Source organism: Chenopodium album, chromosome 10, assembly GCF_948465745.1.
Source record: "Chenopodium album chromosome 10, dcCheAlbu1.1, whole genome shotgun sequence".
NCBI classification, from domain to species: domain Eukaryota; kingdom Viridiplantae; phylum Streptophyta; class Magnoliopsida; order Caryophyllales; family Amaranthaceae; genus Chenopodium; species Chenopodium album.
This window is the reverse complement of record NC_137843.1, coordinates 23556367-23575325: the sequence shown is the minus strand read 5'-3', so window position 1 is coordinate 23575325 and position 18959 is coordinate 23556367. Positions and strand designations below refer to the sequence as shown.

At 35.2% G+C, this 18959-nt stretch overlaps 1 protein-coding gene and 1 pseudogene across 8 annotated transcripts; both read left to right on the top strand.

Moving 5' to 3' along the window:
* Positions 1-2130: 2130 nt before the first annotated feature.
* LOC145562363 (uncharacterized) lies at positions 2131-18732 on the top strand. Of its 2 annotated transcripts, XM_081622613.1 has the most exons (23): positions 2131-2233; positions 6638-7358; positions 7452-7547; positions 7676-7720; positions 8069-8166; positions 9556-9713; positions 10233-10327; positions 10457-10806; positions 11334-11403; positions 12956-13113; positions 13329-13466; positions 13852-13908; positions 14433-14572; positions 15223-15301; positions 15452-15621; positions 15770-15886; positions 16175-16225; positions 16635-16700; positions 16842-16936; positions 17266-17448; positions 17580-17661; positions 17805-17885; positions 17999-18732. In XM_081622613.1, exons 15-20 carry the CDS (start codon positions 15600-15602, stop codon positions 17413-17415), a joined length of 501 nt encoding a protein of 166 aa, XP_081478739.1. In that variant the 5' UTR covers positions 2131-2233; positions 6638-7358; positions 7452-7547; positions 7676-7720; positions 8069-8166; positions 9556-9713; positions 10233-10327; positions 10457-10806; positions 11334-11403; positions 12956-13113; positions 13329-13466; positions 13852-13908; positions 14433-14572; positions 15223-15301; positions 15452-15599; the 3' UTR covers positions 17416-17448; positions 17580-17661; positions 17805-17885; positions 17999-18732. The 2 variants fall into 2 exon arrangements, with proteins under 2 accessions (XP_081478739.1, XP_081478740.1); XM_081622614.1 differs by lacking the exons at positions 2131-2233; positions 6638-7358; positions 7452-7547 and adding an exon at positions 7927-7950 and having other exon boundaries at positions 7658-7720.
* On the top strand, positions 2134-5909 carry LOC145562362 (pentatricopeptide repeat-containing protein At5g47360 pseudogene; annotated as a pseudogene). Of its 6 annotated transcripts, none has more exons than XR_014094350.1 (6): positions 2134-3971; positions 4696-4735; positions 4819-4868; positions 5022-5203; positions 5332-5415; positions 5500-5909. The product of XR_014094350.1 is annotated as a pentatricopeptide repeat-containing protein At5g47360 pseudogene, transcript variant X6 (transcript). The 6 variants fall into 6 exon arrangements; XR_014094349.1 differs by having other exon boundaries at positions 5286-5415; XR_014094347.1 differs by having other exon boundaries at positions 5332-5909.
* Positions 18733-18959: the final 227 nt, after the last annotated feature.

The following is an 18959-nucleotide window of genomic DNA, read 5'->3' as shown; positions in this document are numbered from 1 at the left end:
GCATATTCATGAATGAGCAGGAATGAAGAGCGAATCATGCTAGTTTCTATAAGTATATGATTGTGTTATTGCTTTATTTGTTTATGACTTGATTATTATGCGTGACTAACGAAAAGAGTTTTGAGTTCAGTTTTGGTTTTAATAAGGGCCTAAAATGGTTCCAAGTTGTAGGTTGATTTTATTTTACTTCGTTTGACTTTGGTTTGACTTTACTTTCGATGATTGTCTTTTCAAGTTGACTTGTTTTGAAATTAGTCTTCTGCTGTGTGTCTTTGATAGTCGCCTTACCCGTTTTCACGGTGGCGGTAATGTCTTAGATATTCCTATTTAAGGTTTTAAATAGGGCAAAACAGGTATTTTAAAAGAAAGGAATTTTAGGGTGTTACATGTTGTGCGCGTCAAACTCCCTAGTTACATATAGGAGAGTACTAAAAAATTTAAAATGTCAATCAACAGCCTAGAAATTGAAGCCTTCAAAAAGAAAGATGCATCCTCATCCATATTGTTCTCCACTCTTATATCTTTCCACCAAAAGTCACAACTGAGACATATTGTACTTGTACTTCAAATCCAGAAACATCGCTGAAGCTCCTCAGTTCACCATGAGGACATCCATGTCTTTAATGAAACTGAAAAAGTTATAATTTTCCAGGATCCATGCCTTGAAATCCCAGATCCATACCCTTAAAGGCCTCAGATCCAAAGCATTCAGTAGCATTCTGAATGGTGGCATCCCATGACGCCTTGAACGATTTGATGACACTGCTTTTCTTGACATATATATGTCAACCTCCCAAAGCACTTCATGATGCCGACAATGCAGCAGTATGACGGAATGACAGATACTACTGGTCATGTGGCTCTATTTGAGGTACGCAGCATGATGACAGTTCCAATCCCGGAAAATAAGTGGAAACTGGGAAGCTTGTATGTGTAAAGGATTTGGTGCAACATAGTTCAATTTCTTCATTTGTTCAACTTGTCAACTTGTTCATCCTGCACTTTTCCACTTAGTTCTCGAGGAGGCTGAAAGTAAGTTGATGATATCATTATCGAGGATTATGATTAGTAATGGAAAGGATAGGTGTTGCTTGCAATTTCTTAATGCTTGTTTTAATAAGCAAGAGCTTGGTTCAGGCGCTTTCTGAAGGCGAAATGCATCAGTTCTCATCAGCTTTTATGTTGTGGTTTTATTACCTAACTCATGTTCTGTCTGCTTTTATAAATTGATTTATCAGTTCATAGTGTTTATGTCTGTTCTTTAGCTTTCCTGCTTGTGGTGCTTTTTAATGTTTTATTTAGTTCGATTGTATCATCTATACTCCAATGCTACATCATCGGTAGACGGTAGGGTGGCAATTCGGGTCAGCGGGTCAGGTTTGGGTCAGATTTCGGGTCAATTTCGGGTTATGCTTAGAAACTATCAAAAATAGTGTAAAACTTAATATTATTATAAAATATGAAACTTAGGTAAAATCGGGTCGAATTCGGGTTTTTCGGGTCGGGTCGGGTTTAGGTTTCTCTCAGTAACTTCGGGTCGGGTCAGGGATTGCCAGCCCTAATCATCGAAGTATGGAAGATCAAACAACCATATATGTATGGAGTTGCAACACTGAAATAAATGAGTCTTGTGGTGGCACATAATTAACACCTATATAAAGATCACACAGAAATACAGAATGATACATAATCTTTAAGCTATATGTCACACATATATAAACTCCCCTGAGTGGGCTATATGGTCCCTGTTATCTTTAGTGCGTAACAATTTGTTTATGCTTGTTTTACTCGTGCATGATAGCAAATTCTTGATATTAGGTAGCTGACCACAATATTAAAGCCTCACTGAGTCGCTACTCACTGGTACCTGCTGTGAACCATCCAAATATCAATTTGAAATTCTGTTTCAGCAGCTATCTACTCCGTAAGAAGATGAAAGAACAGTTGTGAAGGGCATATAGGTCCGTGCACTATTTATAAGCGCAATCTTTCTTATAAGGTAGGGAAATAAAACCGCTATTGACATTAGCAATTTTGCCCATTTTTACTCTAGAATATGTCAATTTTACCCTTCCTCCAGATTCGATAATCAGATAAACAAGTTGCTCCGTAAATACACGGATGCAACAAGTTTGAACACATTACCAAGTAAAGAAGCACGGAAACTGCGGCTGTTGCGGCGGACTAGCCATCACCACCACCATCGCTGTCTTCTTCCATACATTTCCTCGCAGTAAGATTTTCATACCATTAAAACTGATTTTTATCTGTTCCCTTGATCTCGCAGAATCATACCCAAGGTTATTTTCGAGTCCATTTTCATTGAATCAGCTCATTAAATTATCTTCTTCTTCCAAAAATGGCGATTTCATCAATTTCTAGCTTTCTCACCTCCGCATATAGGTTAAAAAACCCACCATGTTTACTCATTACAAGAATCAATTTTTCAACAGCAGAAGAATTTTGTACCCACCTCTTAAATTGCCCCCAAAACCCTGAAAAAACCCTTGTTAATGTTAATGCTAAATTGGATGTTCAATGTGTTACTGAGGTGTTGCGTAGATTTTCCTCAAATCAGCCCCAATCAGGTCTTCGTTTTTTCATATGGGCTGGTTTACAGCCTAACTATAGGCATACTCAATATATGTATAACTTAGCTTGTAAGTTGCTCAAAATTCGTCAAAACCCGGGTAGGATTAGAGAGATTGTTGAGTGTTATGGGGTTGAAGGGTGTCAAACTAATGTAAAATTGTTTAAAGTTGTTCTTAATTTGTGTAGAGAAGCTAGGAGTGCTAACGAGGGTTTGTGGGTATTGAGAAAGATGGGTGATTTTGGTTGTCGGCCGGATTCGACAATGTATAATGTGGTTATTGGGTTGTTTTGTGAAAGGGGGGGTCTTGATAGGGCAATGGGGTTGATGAGAGAGATGGAATCATGTGATTTGTGTCCTAATATGATTACCTATATGTCAATGCTAAAGGGGTTTTGTTTTGCTGGGAGATTGGAGGATGCTTGTCAGTTGTTTAAGACTATGAAAAGTCATGGTTGTGCTCCGAATTTGGTGGCATACTCTGCACTCCTTGATGGGCTTTGTAGAGCTGGTAGTTTCGAGAGAGCGTTGGAGTTGTTGGGTGAGATGGAGAAAGAAGGCGGGGAGTGTACACCAAACGTCATTACTTATACATCAATTATCCAAACTTTGTGTGAAAATGGCAAGTCAGTTGAGGCGTTGTCGATATTGGAGCGTATGGAGAGTTTTAAGTGCCAACCTAACAGGATTACTATGAGTGTGCTTATCCAAGGTCTTTGTCGCGAAGAGTATATTGACAAGGCATTTAAACTTGTTAATGATGTAGTTGTTGGAGGTCAAGTCTCGAAAGATGAGTGCTATAGTTCTCTTGTGATCTCCTTGTTGTGGATCCAAAGATTTGAGGAGGCAGAGAAGCTTTTTAGGTGGATGTTAGGAAGTGCTGTGAGGCCTGATGGGTTTGCATGTACTGTCTTGATGAAGGGTTTGTGTTTAAAAGGAAGATTTTTTGATGCATTTTATCTATATGAGGATGTTGTGAAGAAGGGCTTTGTACTAACAATTGATTCTGATATATACTCAGCCTTGCTTGTTGGTCTTTGTCAGGAAAACCGTGTGGAAGAGGTAGGAAAACTGGCCAATTATATGGTTGAGAAAGGGGTATCAATCAATGCCTCTTATATTGATAACATTCACAATCACCTTAAAGGATCAATTGAGATGGAGTCACTTGCACATTTGTGTAAGATGGGAAGATGATATTAAATTACACTTTCCTTTTAACATTGTATTGGTTATTAGTATCTCCAGAGGATAGTTGTAAGATCTAACTACTTCCTTAGCGCCTGAAAACATGTTGGCTGCACAATCCTGGTTCAAGTTCTTTGTGAGATGTATCTATGCCAAAGCAGAGTTTCGTGTTGCTAGTTGTACAGTATACATGGTAAGCATCTTATTCAACCAATCCCTCTTCACTTTTTAATGTACTATTGTCTCATTTCAGTGTAAACATTGATTTAAAGTATTAGGTTTTATTTTGTAGTGATGTGAAGAAGTGTGGGTTGATCAGAAAGAAATGAGTTAGTCACTAGAATGTTATTTGACTCCTGGTCACATGTGAGTTTTGTAAAAATAAAATCATGAAACCAAAACACTTGCTTTTGTCCCCCAAAATTTTGTTATGAAATTGACAGTGGGATTTTGTACTTCATACTATACCTTTTCTTGGTAATTTTCACCGCGATTCTTGTAGTTAAATTCTCCCTTGTCTAGCAATTGATCTCTGAACTAGCTTGGAAAGTCTACTGATGTTTTCTTTCTTAACTGCCGATGGTTGGAGTTTTCTAATTTTTTTCTTTGCACTGTTATCATGCTAGAAGTGTTCTTGCACAATTATTGACTGAATATCACTTTATGGTGACTCATTGTTCAGAGTTGTCTTGCATCATCCCTACTCTTTGCTTGTGGAAACTGTAGCAAAACTATATGCTTGCACCTGTAGCTCTATCTTTTCCTAGGATATATACTTTTGCTGCTTGAGTTTCTTTCCCTAACCTATAAAAGCACCGAGAGATAAATAAGAAGTCCCTCAAAATTTCTAAAATCCTTATGAACAGTGTTATGCCTAAATTTCCCTTTAAATTTGCCTTTGCTTTGCTTATCTACAGTGGCCGGACTACTTTGCCCTCCAACTCAATTAATTTACATGTGCGCATTGTTCCTCTCTCTCCACTTACCTCAATTCTGTCTTCTTCCATGCTCACCTAATTCTCTCTCCTCTTTTGATGAAGAACGGAATTGCCCAACAAGTTATCGATTTATTTATGCTCCTCGAATCAAGGTAATTCCTCTTCTCCACATTTCAGCTGTTAATTTTGTTGCTTGAACATTGATGAAGTTGATCGGTTTATTTTGGTTACATTGGATTTCTAAATTAGTTTGTTTCAGCTTTGGAACTTAAAGAACTTTACTGTATTGATTCTTGTTAATGCAGATGTATTTGGGTTTTCCATGGGGTTTAATAGTCTTTGCTGGCCATGATTCTCCATTGAAGCGACTTTTATTCTTTATCCTCCGTTGAAGCCAATTCAGCGCTAATCACGGCTTTAGTCTCATACTCTGTTCCTTTTAATCGCGGTTTTGGGCTTTCTATCCTCCATTGAAACAACTTTTGAGGTAGAATTTTCTTTTAATTAATCATCAAATATCAATTTTAAAATCTAGAGCTTGTTGAAAGTAGATTGACTTCTGAATCTAGATGGTTGTTGGGGTTTTCAATTCTGAAACCAATCTGGTTATGTCAGCTCGCCGGCGGCTGACTCAAGTGCCCCCTAAACCGCACGAAAAACCTTCTACTCAGAATGGATGAGCGGATTATTGGATTGAAAGTAGGTTTGTTTTTTCTGTTAGATTTTGGCTTGAAAATTTGGTGAAACTATCTTTTAATTTCATCTGTTAATTATTTACATGAGGTTATTCGCAAGAAAGTAGGCGCGGCAGGCATTGCAGATAAACTAAGGGAAAATCGCCTGCGTTGGTTTGGACATGTAAGACGGAGACCCGAGGGTGCACTGGTGCGAAGAGTAGAAGAGTGGGACCATGGAGGGATTAAACGAGGGAGAGGGAGACCAAAAATGACTTGGTTGGAAGGAGTTAGGAAGGATATGAAGTGCATGGATTTACATGAGGATGAAGCCTTGGATCGTAAGGGATAGAGGAGAAAGATTTATGTTGATGACTACACGGAATATTCAAATTTGGTTCATGTTAGCCGACCCCACTTTTGGGATTAAGGCTTTAATTGATTGATTGAATTATTTTAGCTTGAAACTGTCAGAGGGTTTATTTGATATTAATTTGAGCTTCAATAATTTGATAAAGATGTCTTCTCCGTGTTGCCTCTTTTAAAATTAGCTTCTGTCTTTGGTCCCTTGCATTATTTGTGTCCTGAAATCAATCATGAATATCATTATATCATGGTTTTAAAATTGGTGTGTATTCAAGTTAAACGGTTTGTCATTTTTTGTAGAGTTCGTTATTATAATCTCAAGATATCTACACAGATACGAAGTATTTTTTGCCATCTGTTTTAGTCATAGAATGGTGTAACTTGGTCTATTCTCTGCTTGTGCAATATACAATAGGAAGACAGTGTTATCTATCTTCTGTGGGGTGATACATCATTACATCCTGCAATGGTTGCATATGAACTTATTACTTCCAAGATGACAGATTTTCAGTGAATACTCAGTTGCGAATCGCTTAAGGGCTTAAAGACTGTTTAAAAAGGAAGTTGGTTCAACAATAAATTAAGAAGGAAGAATGAAGTAGAGGAGAATCAATTGGGAAGTTTTGAAGTTATTTAAATTAATGTCTCTGCCTTGGCAGTAGTTTCCTCATGAGTTATGACAGCTCCTCTTGCAATTTTCTTTGCAAGATACTCTTTTACCCTTTTTTAAAAGCTGTACATGGTAGTATGCAATGAACTCTTTAGTCTTAATACTGAATTATAATGTCAGACTTCTTGTAATTTAATATTTTGCTTCTTACTTAGAATTTGACAACTCTTGATACAAAACTTTAAGGCCTCGTTACAATTTGGACCTGCAGAGTATCACAGTGAATGAGAGCTTATTGCCAATTGATCAATCAGTATTTGCAACATCTAACAACTGAGTAACAATTATCGACTCTGGAACAAATTTGGCATATCTAATTGAAGAAGCTTATGAAGTAAATACCTCTGTCCTTTGAAGTTTTTAATTAGAAGTTGGCTGGACTATCTTTATCGTTTAAGTTTATTTTTGTTGGGAAAGGGTCCTCTTGAAAGTGGGTTGATTATTATTTCAGCTCGTATGTTGTTTCATAAGGTTGATAAACTTTGGCATCTCTTTTCTATATAAAAGATGGCCTCAGGACATTGCCTCACCCCTCAAGGGCAGTGTTGGAAGAAGTTGAATCTTATCTTGAGGTAAGCAAAGCTGACTTCTAATGTGGAGTTCAAGAGGGCTAAGAATAAAATTATAATTAATATTTCAATTTTGCCTTTAACAAATCAATGCTAATAGGCGGGCGAACTGACCACGCAAAGTTCTGTCAGATTGTCAGCTTGGTGATGTAGCCGTTACTAATATCAGTCATGTCACAGTAAATTGAAATGAATTACTTCATCGTTTTGGTGCTCTCTCTTGATTCTAGACATCCAAGGGTGCCAATGGATCTTGGTATCAGGCTTTCTCATTATCTTGTTGTGTGCAGGTAACAAGTGTTGTTTTAAAATCTACAAAACCACTTATTTTCAAAGGAGAACAATGTTACAAGTTTTAGTAAGGTCTGTCTTATTCCTGTTCCCTTCTCATTGTTTCATTCTTTGTAAAGTTGTGGTGTTTGCATGAACTTCTGGTGATAAATTTATTTCTTTTAGGTAAGTGGTTTGTTTCCACCTATGGGCTTCAACTTTGCGGGTGGTGCTTCCGTGGTGTTGAGACCAAAAGACTACCTTGTACATATGGGCTTTGTCGTAAGTCATTCCGCCTTCACCGTATGAAAAATTGAATTTATATTTATATGTGAACCTGCTGCTGTTGTGATACTAAAAAAAATTATGCCATTTGGCGAAACATGATGGTGCCGCACTTTGGTGTAAAGGATTTTAGAAGGTTCAACATGGTCAAGGAATTTCAATTTTAGCAGGTTAGTCACATCATGTATTCATGTTACTATTTTTCATATAGATCCACTGAAATGTAGACTTGAAAGTGTATACCAAATTGCCCATTCATTTTCTCTTGCTTTAGTTTCGTTTTTTTTTTTTTTTTTTTAAACGTGTGGCTTGTCCCACTGTTTCACTCTTCTTCCCTGTTTCTTCCTCTGATCTCATCTCTTCTCTCTCTCCTCAGCTATCTCCAATTCTCTATGCTTAAGTAAGGGTTCGTCTTATTTACATTTAAATTTTATTGATTAAAATCTTCAATTTCATGTATTTTTGTTTATTTTGACGGGAATAGAAATGGTGGTTGTAATTTTGCTGAAAATTTGCAGAAAGAAATGCTGGAAAATCGCGGATCTCATCTCATCTCTCTCCTCCATTGAAGCGACTTTCGAGCATTCTCTAATCCTCCATTGAAGCAGCTTGCTAGGTAATAATTTTATATCATCAATTTTCCATTTCAAAATCTAGGGTTTATCAGTAAGAAATTGAATGGTTTGATTTATGGTTGATTTTATTTGTATAATTATTCTGTCTAAAGTTAGTTGTATGGTTAGTTTTATACTATTAACGTGATTACTAATTTTGAATGGATGGGGTTATGTATACTTTAGTGCTTTGATTTTTTTATTTTATTTTATTTTTATTTTTATTTTTTTATATTTTTTTTGCTGGACAACAGGGGCAAATTCCCTGTACTTCGAATATTATTAGTGTATATTTATACTGTGATTTTGTTATGAAAGTAAGTTCTTGCATTGGTTCTCTCATTTGGAAATAAATAAGGGGTGTTGAATTTATTGAATTTTGAAGTGAGTATGAATGTGGGGCAGGCATGTGAACAATCAATTGGAGGATGAGGATTTTACAAAGGATATGGAATTAATTGGATTGTGCTCCTTGACTTTGGAGTTCACCTCCTTTTTATCTTCCTTATTTCTCCTTATGAAATTATCAGGCCCCCTCTATTGATATCCCTTTACTTATCTTTCTAGAAGCCTATTGAACTGAAGTTGACGAGATAATTTGGGACTACAATAGGCTGCACAATTCTTAGAATGATTGCTTCTTATATTCAGATTTGTTTTACAATTTAGTGGTTAAGATATTGGTTCCAATGTTCTGAATAATTAGTCCCATATTGGTTTCTCCGCCTGATTTGTGATGATATATAGTAGTTTTACAGTTTCTTTTGCTTTCCTGATTGAGGTTTTTGGTGATTTATTTTGGAAGAATTTGTGTAAGATTCATTTAGGTTTACTGGGTGTAGGATCAATGGTTTTGGGGAAGAATTTGAGGTACATTTGCGGCAAAAAATTGTCTTTAGTGTGTTATTTAAGGAGAATGGGAGTGTTTTGCAGCATGATTTTTTTTCTGTCCATTATTGTCCTTGATTTATTAATTGTTGGTTTTTGTCCTATTAGCTTCAATCTTTTTTAGATACTCTTATTATCGTAACCTTTTTTCTAATGTTTCTTCAAAAATAAAATTAAATTAATGACAGTGGTTAAATATTATGTCAGGCCGGTAATTCTGCACATCAATGTATTTTTATGTGTTTTTGTTGATTTGATAGGATTTATATGAAAAAATCAGGTGTTATTGAAACTTAAGTAGGACCTCTCTTACTCTCTTTACATATATGCACCCTAACAAATATCTTGGAGGGAGGGGTGGTTTTTGGTTTAAACAGAGAAAGGGTTTGTGACCACTACACTCACTACATGAATCTTTGTTGGATAACACGCTGATTTTAATATTGTGTTCTATAGAAACTATGTTATCCAGTACATCATCGAGCTAAAACTTCCATTTGCAGCAGTACAGTTTGTCTCTCAGTTTGAAGGGATCTATGATGTGCAGTCCATGCAGAAATCAGCAGTGAAACTTCAAACTTTTTCAAACCAATGTATGATAATCACCAATTCAAGGTCTGCTGCTTATAAAATCAAAGCGTTGGTGAGGATAGTCACCAAGGTCTGCTTCTTATAAATGCTTCTTAACTATTTGTTTTCATGACATGTTAGGGTCATTTAGTGAAGTAAAATAATTATCATGCTTGGTAGTTGAATGGAAATATCAGGTTTTTAGAACCAAAATAGTAATATGTGATTATACGTTGATAAGAATATCAATGAATTTTAGATGATGAACTGTGAAGTATCATATTTATTTAACTGAGAATTTGCAATAAAAAAATTATGAAATAGAGATGAGAAGGGGTGATAATTTTTATATGTTTTAGTTTGCTAACTTTTTTGTCCTTGAAAATATTCTTTACAATCCCTTATTCTCCTTCCCTGAAATCTATAACTATTAAAAGTGAGAACTTGGCAAAGTTGGAAATCCCTTAGTAATAGTGTGGTGACTTTTTTGCCCCTCAAAATATTCAATTACAGTTTTGCCCCTTCCCTTCTTTTTCACCTTTTGCTTTGCCCCATTATTCACTTTTCCTCTCAGCCATATGTTTTCTGACCTTCATTATTCACCTCTCAGTTTTCCTCTTCTCTCCTCTCTTTTCACATTCACAAGTTTTTTCCCATTTGGGGAAATCCAAAGCTAGGGTTTCGACACCTTCAGCAACGATGGCGGTGAGTTCACTTTTGATTGTTTCAATTCGGTATTATTTCTTAATTCCTTCAAAACATTCATCGAATTCACTTTTGATTGTTTCGATTGAGGTTTCTGATTTTGATTTTGAAATTTCTGGGTGAAATTAGGTCACTGTAAATCAATCAAACGACAAACAAATCAAGGAAAACAACAATGGCGGTTCTCCATCTCCACTACCATCACCACAACAGCAACAATCATCGACTTCAGAGATCTCGACTGTGAGATTTTCATCACCAGGACCTCCGATCGATCCATTAACGACGTCGTTTAGTCATCTACCTCCTCCTGCTCCTACACCTCAAGTAACTGATCATTAGATGAAGGTTGTTGTGTCAACGAACAGCAGCAGTAGCAGCAAATCAATGGTGGATTTCGATCTGAACCAGAACGATTCATCATCATTATCACTGTCACTTTCTCTCTCCGTGACTTCATCGAATCTCGCGAATTCGAGGTACCCTGCGTTTCAAGTTATGCAAGGGTTCAAAAATGGCGATCGTAGTATAAGGGTGGCTTAAATGGGGATTATTGGATTTGATTATCATTAATTATAATCAATGTTGTTGATGTTTGTGTTTTGTGGAATTGATGGAATTTCACTTTGATTTATTGAGAAACAAGATCAGTTGAAGTCATGCATTTTTTTGTGAAATTCGAACAGATTTGTAGGTGGTTTGGCGATTTTTTTTTGGGTTTGCAGAAAGATGACGAGACTTCTTTAATGGAAGCAAGAGGGTTTTAATTCTCCTCCCTTTTCTATGATCTGGGATTTTTTTTTGGGGTATAAGGCTTTAAAATTCTTTTGGTTTTCTGGTGTTTTATTTTTGTTTTATAAAATAGTTAGGATTTGGGTGTTTTATTTTCAGTTTGATTTAGGAATTCTGATGATTTTTATAGATTACCTAATTGATTAATTTTGTTTTTAGTTTCTCGAATTTAATTGATTTAGGGTTTCTGATGAGTTTTGCTTTTGGTTTGCAGCTTATCAAGACCAGTTTGGCCTAATTCATGTGATGAAACTCGGAATAGGCATGCGAGCAAATAGATGGAGGTTGGTTGAATCCGGAATATGGCACCAAAATGGTGCTGCCTCATTTCTTCTACCTATGTTTTTCGTTTTAGATTAATTTATTCTTCCAATGTTATTAGTTTTGTCTGTTTTTGTTGGATTTGATTTGTTTAACTTAGACTTTCATTTCTAGATGCACGATTGTTCGATTAGTGAATATTGTTTTGGCCTTTTAAATGTTGATGAGAAAATGGGTTCATTTGAGGTTGTGTTTGACAAATATGGATTTGAGGAATGCAGCTTTGGATTTTTTTTTCTTTTTATGTTGTTTGATCGGAATTATTACATTGCTTTTTATGGATGCAAGTAGATTAGTAGATTTAGGTTTTAAAAAAACTGTTTCACTATATTGGTTAGTTTTTGGTTTCAAGTGTATGAATTATCTCAAAGTTTGTGAAGGCTGCCTGGGTTTCCTGCTGAAACCTTTATTGAAATTCAAAGGGGAAGCCCAGTTCAACATACACGTGGACAATGTTTGGTTTTTTGATCAGTTCATACCCTATTGCATATTATTTCTCTGATTTTAATTTGTTTGGTTTACCTAGATTTGGTTGTTGTGTAATGCTTTGTAGATGGTGGTCAGCAATCTTTAATTTTTTTGCTGAATTTAATGAGAGAGGGCTAAACAATTCAGTGGGGGCAAGGACAAAAGAAGCTCTAAATTTGCATTTTGAGATGTATATTTAAGTTTGAAGAATACAGGAGAGCTCCTTCTGAGACAAATATAATTTAAAATAGAGGATTACATCTTTGAGCACTATTTTCTGTTTTCTTTCTTCACTATAGAGCAATTGACTTCAAAGCATAATAAATTTTTACTTCATACTATATGATGCTATTGTTTGTTGCTGTTCTAAATGAAATATGATGAGCTTGTATATATGTGCTCTTAAGGTGTAATTAATTTCTTGAATGAACTTAGTTTGTGGGCATTTTCTCATTAAATTAAGGGTCTTTTTTTTTTTTTTTTTTTTTTTTTTTTTTTTTTTTTTTTTTTTTTGCGTTTCATCCTCTGGAAGTTGAATCATGTTGTCTCACCCTTGGACTCAGATTGTTTTATTTCTAAATTTTATCAATTATAATTCACCTATATTTCTGATTTAGCTTTAAACAGATGCATACCCTGATCAATCAGAGGTACAATATTGAAGCAAATTGATTTTTTCCTGAAAATTGGTCGTTTTGAATACTTGTGATGAATTTAAGCCCTGCAATAACATTAGGTGCAAAATGTAATTCGAAGTTTTATTTAGAGGTTATTCAGATGTAGATTAAGTGGAGTTCATTTGATTATGTTTTTTTTTGTATTTGTTCTTTGCCAATTATCAAATACCAAATATTCTCACACAATTTTTTTTACTTTGTTGAATATGATGGTTTGAAAGTGAGAATACGAGGAGCAAATTGTTCATGGGATTATATTTGAGTAATAATATTTTATTTGGTCAAATTATGTCTTGTAGTAGCTTGTAATTATAATGGCATTTGTTTCCTTTAGTTAAGGTGTTGACTTCATTGTTCTTTAATTTTGCAGAAAATCTGCTGTTGGGGAATCTCAGCCATTTCCCGTTTGTTTCCCCCTAATTTTTCTTCTCACTTTGGCTTCCATTTTCTGCTGCCATTGTTGCCAACACCTCTATCGTCTACTGCCACAACCTCTCAGGTTTCATTTTCCCCTAACGGCTTGCTGAGGTAATTTGGTTCAGTTCTCATCCCCTTTTCTTTCCTAATTCTAGAATAGTGATGCTGAATGAATAGGGGGTTCTATGAATTGGTTTTGGGGTGTCTTTATTGTGGGAGAGGGTCTGATGCTCAATGATGGGGTCTGATGCTCAATGATGAGAATCATTAGATAATAGTTGCCTAAGATACAACAGTTCTTAAGTGATTTTGATATTGTCTCTCAGGAATTTGTCTTGAATTGTCATCCTTCTAAAGCTGAAGCAGGTATTGACATTCAGGTTCCACCTACAACTGATCATAAATCACTTGAAAGGAATATTGCCGAGGATTGGGCTCCTGCTTCATGCAACATGACATTTGAGGTAACTGTTGCTTGATTAACAAGATTATTTTCTTGCTGAATCAAACAATGAAATAATAACCATTGTTGCCTTGCATTGGGAAAGCATGTATCAACAAATTCAATTTCATTGTAACCTGGTATAAGCTTATATCTTTGCATGCTTATGCTATTTTTTGATACGATGGTAGTATCTGTTTCAATTGTGATTGTTCTCTATAGCTCTTTACTTATTTAGAACTTGCCTCAGAAAGGGAATCAAGCATAGACTGCATCAGGATTTAGGAATGATGTGCAATGCCAACTCTCATTGCATGGTTTGATCCTTAAAAATTCCATATGATGTGTTATAATGGCCCTTCTGAAAACTCATGAAGTTTGTATTTTTCTGTTGCTTGGTATTGTAGGTATGCTAGGTACCCATTTGTGGCTTCAGAGGTTGGACATTAGTGGAAGAGGAGGAGGTATGGCTTCTGTTTGTTCATCATGGTCTTACCTTTCTAGCTTTCCCAAAAAAGAATCATGTTGAAAATTTATGCGGCATCCATACATATTATTGGGTTGTGAGAGAAAGCAAAAGAGAGAGGGGGGATAAAATTTCATTTCCAAACAATTTGTGCCCGGTGTAGAAGGTTTTAAGTTCCTTTCCCTGTTGAAAAAAAATGTGGCATTCACACATTATTTCTCAGATTTTGTTAAATATTATGTGATGGGCTATCAACTCTGGAAGTGTATGAATTATTTCCAAGTTTGTGAAATTCACACATTATTTCTAGCAATGTGGTTAATTTACATGAAGTTGTCAAGTTTGGTTCTTTATCAATTTTGTAGGTCGTGAAGTAGTGTAGAACTGTCTTAAAAAAAAAAAAGTAGTTAAGAATTATTTTCTAAACATGTAGATTACATAATTGATTTGTTTAATTTTGTTTTTAGTTTCTCAAATTTACTCGGATTAGGGTCTCTGATGAGTTTTGTTTTTGGTTTGCAGCTTATGAGGATCAGTTCGGCTTTTTGTCTCTATATGAGAGTGAGAGAGGGTGGGGTGAAGGATTGTGTAGTTATAATCAGAATCGAACAAGTACAAGAGGAGGAGAAAGCTTATAATCGATTGTTTTAAGCTATTTAATGGTAAATCCTCAATTTTTTAAATTTTTTTCTTCTTATCCTCTATATTCCATTATCATTATTGCTTGAATTGAGGCTTTCTCTGCCTTTCAATTCGATCAGTTTAAAGTTTCGTGAACTCAATTTTAGGGTTTCTTTTGTGTTATATCATTAATTGGTACTTGATTTATTGTTTGAAGAATTATTTGGTTAATTATGGGTTATTGATTAAGGAATTATTTGAGGCTGGTTTTCAATACCCTTTTGTTCAAACCCTAATTGAGTTCAGTATCCACCGTAAAATCAAGTAAAATATGTATGGTTTTCAGTGCCGGGTCTGAGATATTTGACCCAATTCGAGACCTTTTTGTGGGTGAAGGAGTTGGGTTACCTTGTACCGTTATGGAGTGTGGAGACATTATTTAGAGAAGCACTTTACCAAGGTCTAAACCCATCACAGCTTGAAATCCATAATTCTCCATACAATGCGCATGTCAAATGAAAATTGCACATTTGTTTCTGAATATTTTGAAATGAATCAGTATTTTTTTGATACAATGAATGTTCTTGTGACGGTTCTGAGTAATTTCAGTATGGATTGTTTTCAATTATATCGACGAATAATAATTTTATTAATTATAGCCAATTCTGAATATCAATGTATATCATTGCAGATGAATTTTCAAGTCGTGTTGGGTTTCTTGGTCTGGGAATCATGGGTTCTCCAATGGCCCAAAATCTCATTAAGGCTAGGTGAGAATTGTATGAACTATTCCTGTATAAATTTGTCAGGGTAGAATGAAGTATTTTGTCCCAGAGCTTGAGTTTTGAGATCAAAATGATGGATTTTATTCTTAAGTATGTTGAAAATCATCTGTTTTTTTGTTGGTTGGCCTCCTTTAGATTATTCCAAAAAAACACGTTGGCCTCCACTTCGAAGAACACTGATCCGCTTTTTGTCAAGGCTAGCATGGATGGTGCTCCCTAATTAAGGAAGGTTGATCTCAGAACTCATACCACTTATCAAGAACTTTCCTTTGGCCTTGAGAAGATGTTTATGTGCTTCACACTAGGTTATTTTCTGTTACTTGTAACAATGATCCTTATAGCTTTGCTGCTGCGATTTAAAATTGCCTATGAATTAGTTTCTTTAGAACATTCATTGTCTCTAAAGCCTCGTGGCATTATAAAGAAGATTGATCGGATTTCAAATGCTTTCAGGTCAATGTGGATCAAACATGACAGAAACGAAATTGACAGATCTCCTGCATGGATTAAAAAATGTTCTCACCTACGAGGACAAGGATGGTGACTGGATGCTTGTTGGAGATGTCCCATGTGAGTAAGTTTCTTTATTGAATTGTTCTTATACACTAATCATGATAGCATCCCATCCCGGATGAGAAGAATGTAACTTGATGATTGTACTAGGGACTGAAGTATTTGTTGAATGGATTACATAATTACGATTTCACACTGCTTATATAATTATTAATTAAGACTAAGCATTAGAATATCTGATGTTTGGTTGTAGATCTTTCATATGTTACACTTGAGTCTTGAATTTATGTTGTTATCCCCGTGATTGATGTGTATTGGTTACTGTAAATGGATTTTTTGATGTAGATATGTGGACATGGTATAAGATACAATGCAAATCTGTAAAAATCTTTAGAGGTAAGTGTTTGATTATTAGATTGTTGATTGATACAACTTTGTAAATCTCCTGGTATTTTGTTCTCCTTATTGTTGAGTATGGAAAGGAATAATTGCTTTGAATGAAAGCTGCTTATAGTTCTCTTTTTATAACTGATTAAGGGTTAATTAGAGGGGTTTATGCACTAATGAATACTAATTTGTAAAACAGAATGGCTATAATTGATTTTTACTTTTTAGCATACATAACAAATAACCTATTTTCCCTCTTTTTTAGGATTTCTCGGGTTATAATTGATGAATATTAATCAATGCTCCCCATCTTCAATTTCTCTGTCTTCCACATTTCCCGATGAACCCAAGTTTCGTGGTGATATAGGATTCTGGTTTTAAATTTATGTAATTGAAATCTGGGTTTTAATTTTTGTAGGGGAATATAGAAAGGAGACATTCTCGACATTATTAAGCCACTTCTGGGTTTCCACTCTTTCACGAGGTAAGATTTTCTTTCTTATTAATCATCCCGTATCAATTTCACAATCTAGGTTTTGTCGAAATTTATACTCTTTTTCTTGAATGATTTAGCAAATTATGGCTCTGGGGTTTGTAAATTTTGCGTTATTTTGTTTATTTGCAGAAACGAACAGATTACGAGATGCCTCACTCTCGATCTCACCCAAATCGATGAGGACTCTGTTCGTATGTCTCCTGCTAATGATTCGGCACAGTAAGGTTAATTTATACCTTTAATTTCAATAATTTAAATTGATTTTCCATAATTTTGGATGAAAATTGAATAGTTGTTTGGGTTTTGTGAAATTTCTGTCATTTTCCCCTCTAATTTATCTTCAGAGATCTCCCGTTGACCATGAGAAATTTTGTTTTTCATTTATTAACTTTTATTGGTAAAATTGCTTTACACTTCTTTATTTTTATTTTTTAATTTTATTTATTTATTTTTTATTAATTTGGGGATAATTTGATGTATGAATGTATGATTTTAAAGGGTTTTTTGGGGTAATTGATTTTCAGAGCGCGGGAATTGTTCTATTACTTGACAGGGGATCAGGTTGATTATGGTGAAGAAGACAGCAAATCATGTGGACATTCGCAATTTGGAAGAATTTATGAACAATGTTTCTGGGATTATTAAAAACAACTGCAATTTTGCTGTCAGCACTGATCCTTCCTTTCGTCTTGGGTTCAGATAGTTGATTTCACCTAATCAAGATGTTTCTATCCAGGTAAAATCAAACTCTGTCTTCAAATCTATTTTTGGATCAATTGGATGGCTAGAAATTATGACTATATGCCTTCAACAATTTCTATGATAAGACTTATGCTGACACTTTTCTGTTGCATGCTTTAAATTAAGGACTGAGTATGACAGAGGAGTCAATGCATTCTCACGAGAAGGTCGTTTGTTTCAGGTTGAGTATGCTATTGAGGCTATCAAGGTATACTATTCCTTTTTACAGCTTTCGTGCTATGTGTGATATTTTATTTTACTTACTTTTTGTGTGTGTGTGTTGGGGTGGGGTGGGGGGTTTAGAGGATATTTATAGCTAACTTGGAAACTCCATTGTCTTCCAAAATGCAGCTGGGTTCTACTGCGGTTGGGATAAAGACCAAGGAAGGTGTTGTGCTTCTTGTGGAAAAACGTATCACATCTCCATTGCTGGTATCTATTCCTTCTAAAATTAGCACCTCTTCCTTTTCTAGCTGTCAGAATTTATACAAAAATTGGTCAACTTAAGTTTTATCACTCTCTTCCTCCATTTTACATTTTTCTAGGCATAGCTCACATCGCAAGAATAGAGCAGCAGCAGTGAAACGCAAGGGAGGCGGCTCAACAATCAGAAGAAATGCAACTTGAACCTTCTCCTGTCGAACAATTACACCCTAAAACCCCACATTGCCACACCTCAAGACAACAATGTAGCTTAAAGATAGGAGTTTACAAATAGCTGATTTTGATTTGATTGGTTCATCAATGTGAGAAACACTACATCTCATTTAGAGGAATCAGGTGCAACAGCAACGACATCACTGGCTCAAATTAAACCTCAGAAGCAAGTTTATGACTTCCCTTCTCTCCCTCTTACTGCAATGTTTAAGGATGTGGCTAAAATGGTTGAGAGCCATCCTAAGTATTATGAAGGCAACCCTGACTGCGAAGATGATTTGAAGATCTATGCTGGACTAGCTTCATGATTTCGATTAGATGAAACTCTCTTTTTGATAATTTGATTCAGGAGGTTCTTTCAGATTTTATGCCATAGTATAGTACTACATCCTACATGTTTCTTTCCTTTTTTTTTTTTTTATTTATTAATTTTGCAGCATTTATGAAATTCAATAGAAGGTATATGCTAGAATTTTGTAAATTAGCATCATATTGTTGATACAACAGGTGGTAGGCCAAACACAGGTGACTTCATTAAGGTTACCCCACCTAAATAATTAGTAAATGATTTTCTATACTTCATTACTTTGTTTAATGTTCTTGTTTCAAGAGAAAAATAGTAAACATTTCTTGTTATGAAGTTGTTGAATTTGAACATTAAATGGTTTGATATGTAATGCATGTTTGTTCTTTGTCAATTGGAGAAATTTGACATTAATAATAATGTATGCTTCCTATGCTTGCAATGTAAATCGTCTACGTATCAGATATCACGCATTAAGCTTAGTGAATACGCTGCTACACATGGAAACAGCTCTGAAAACTATTGCAGCACAGAGTAGCAACAGC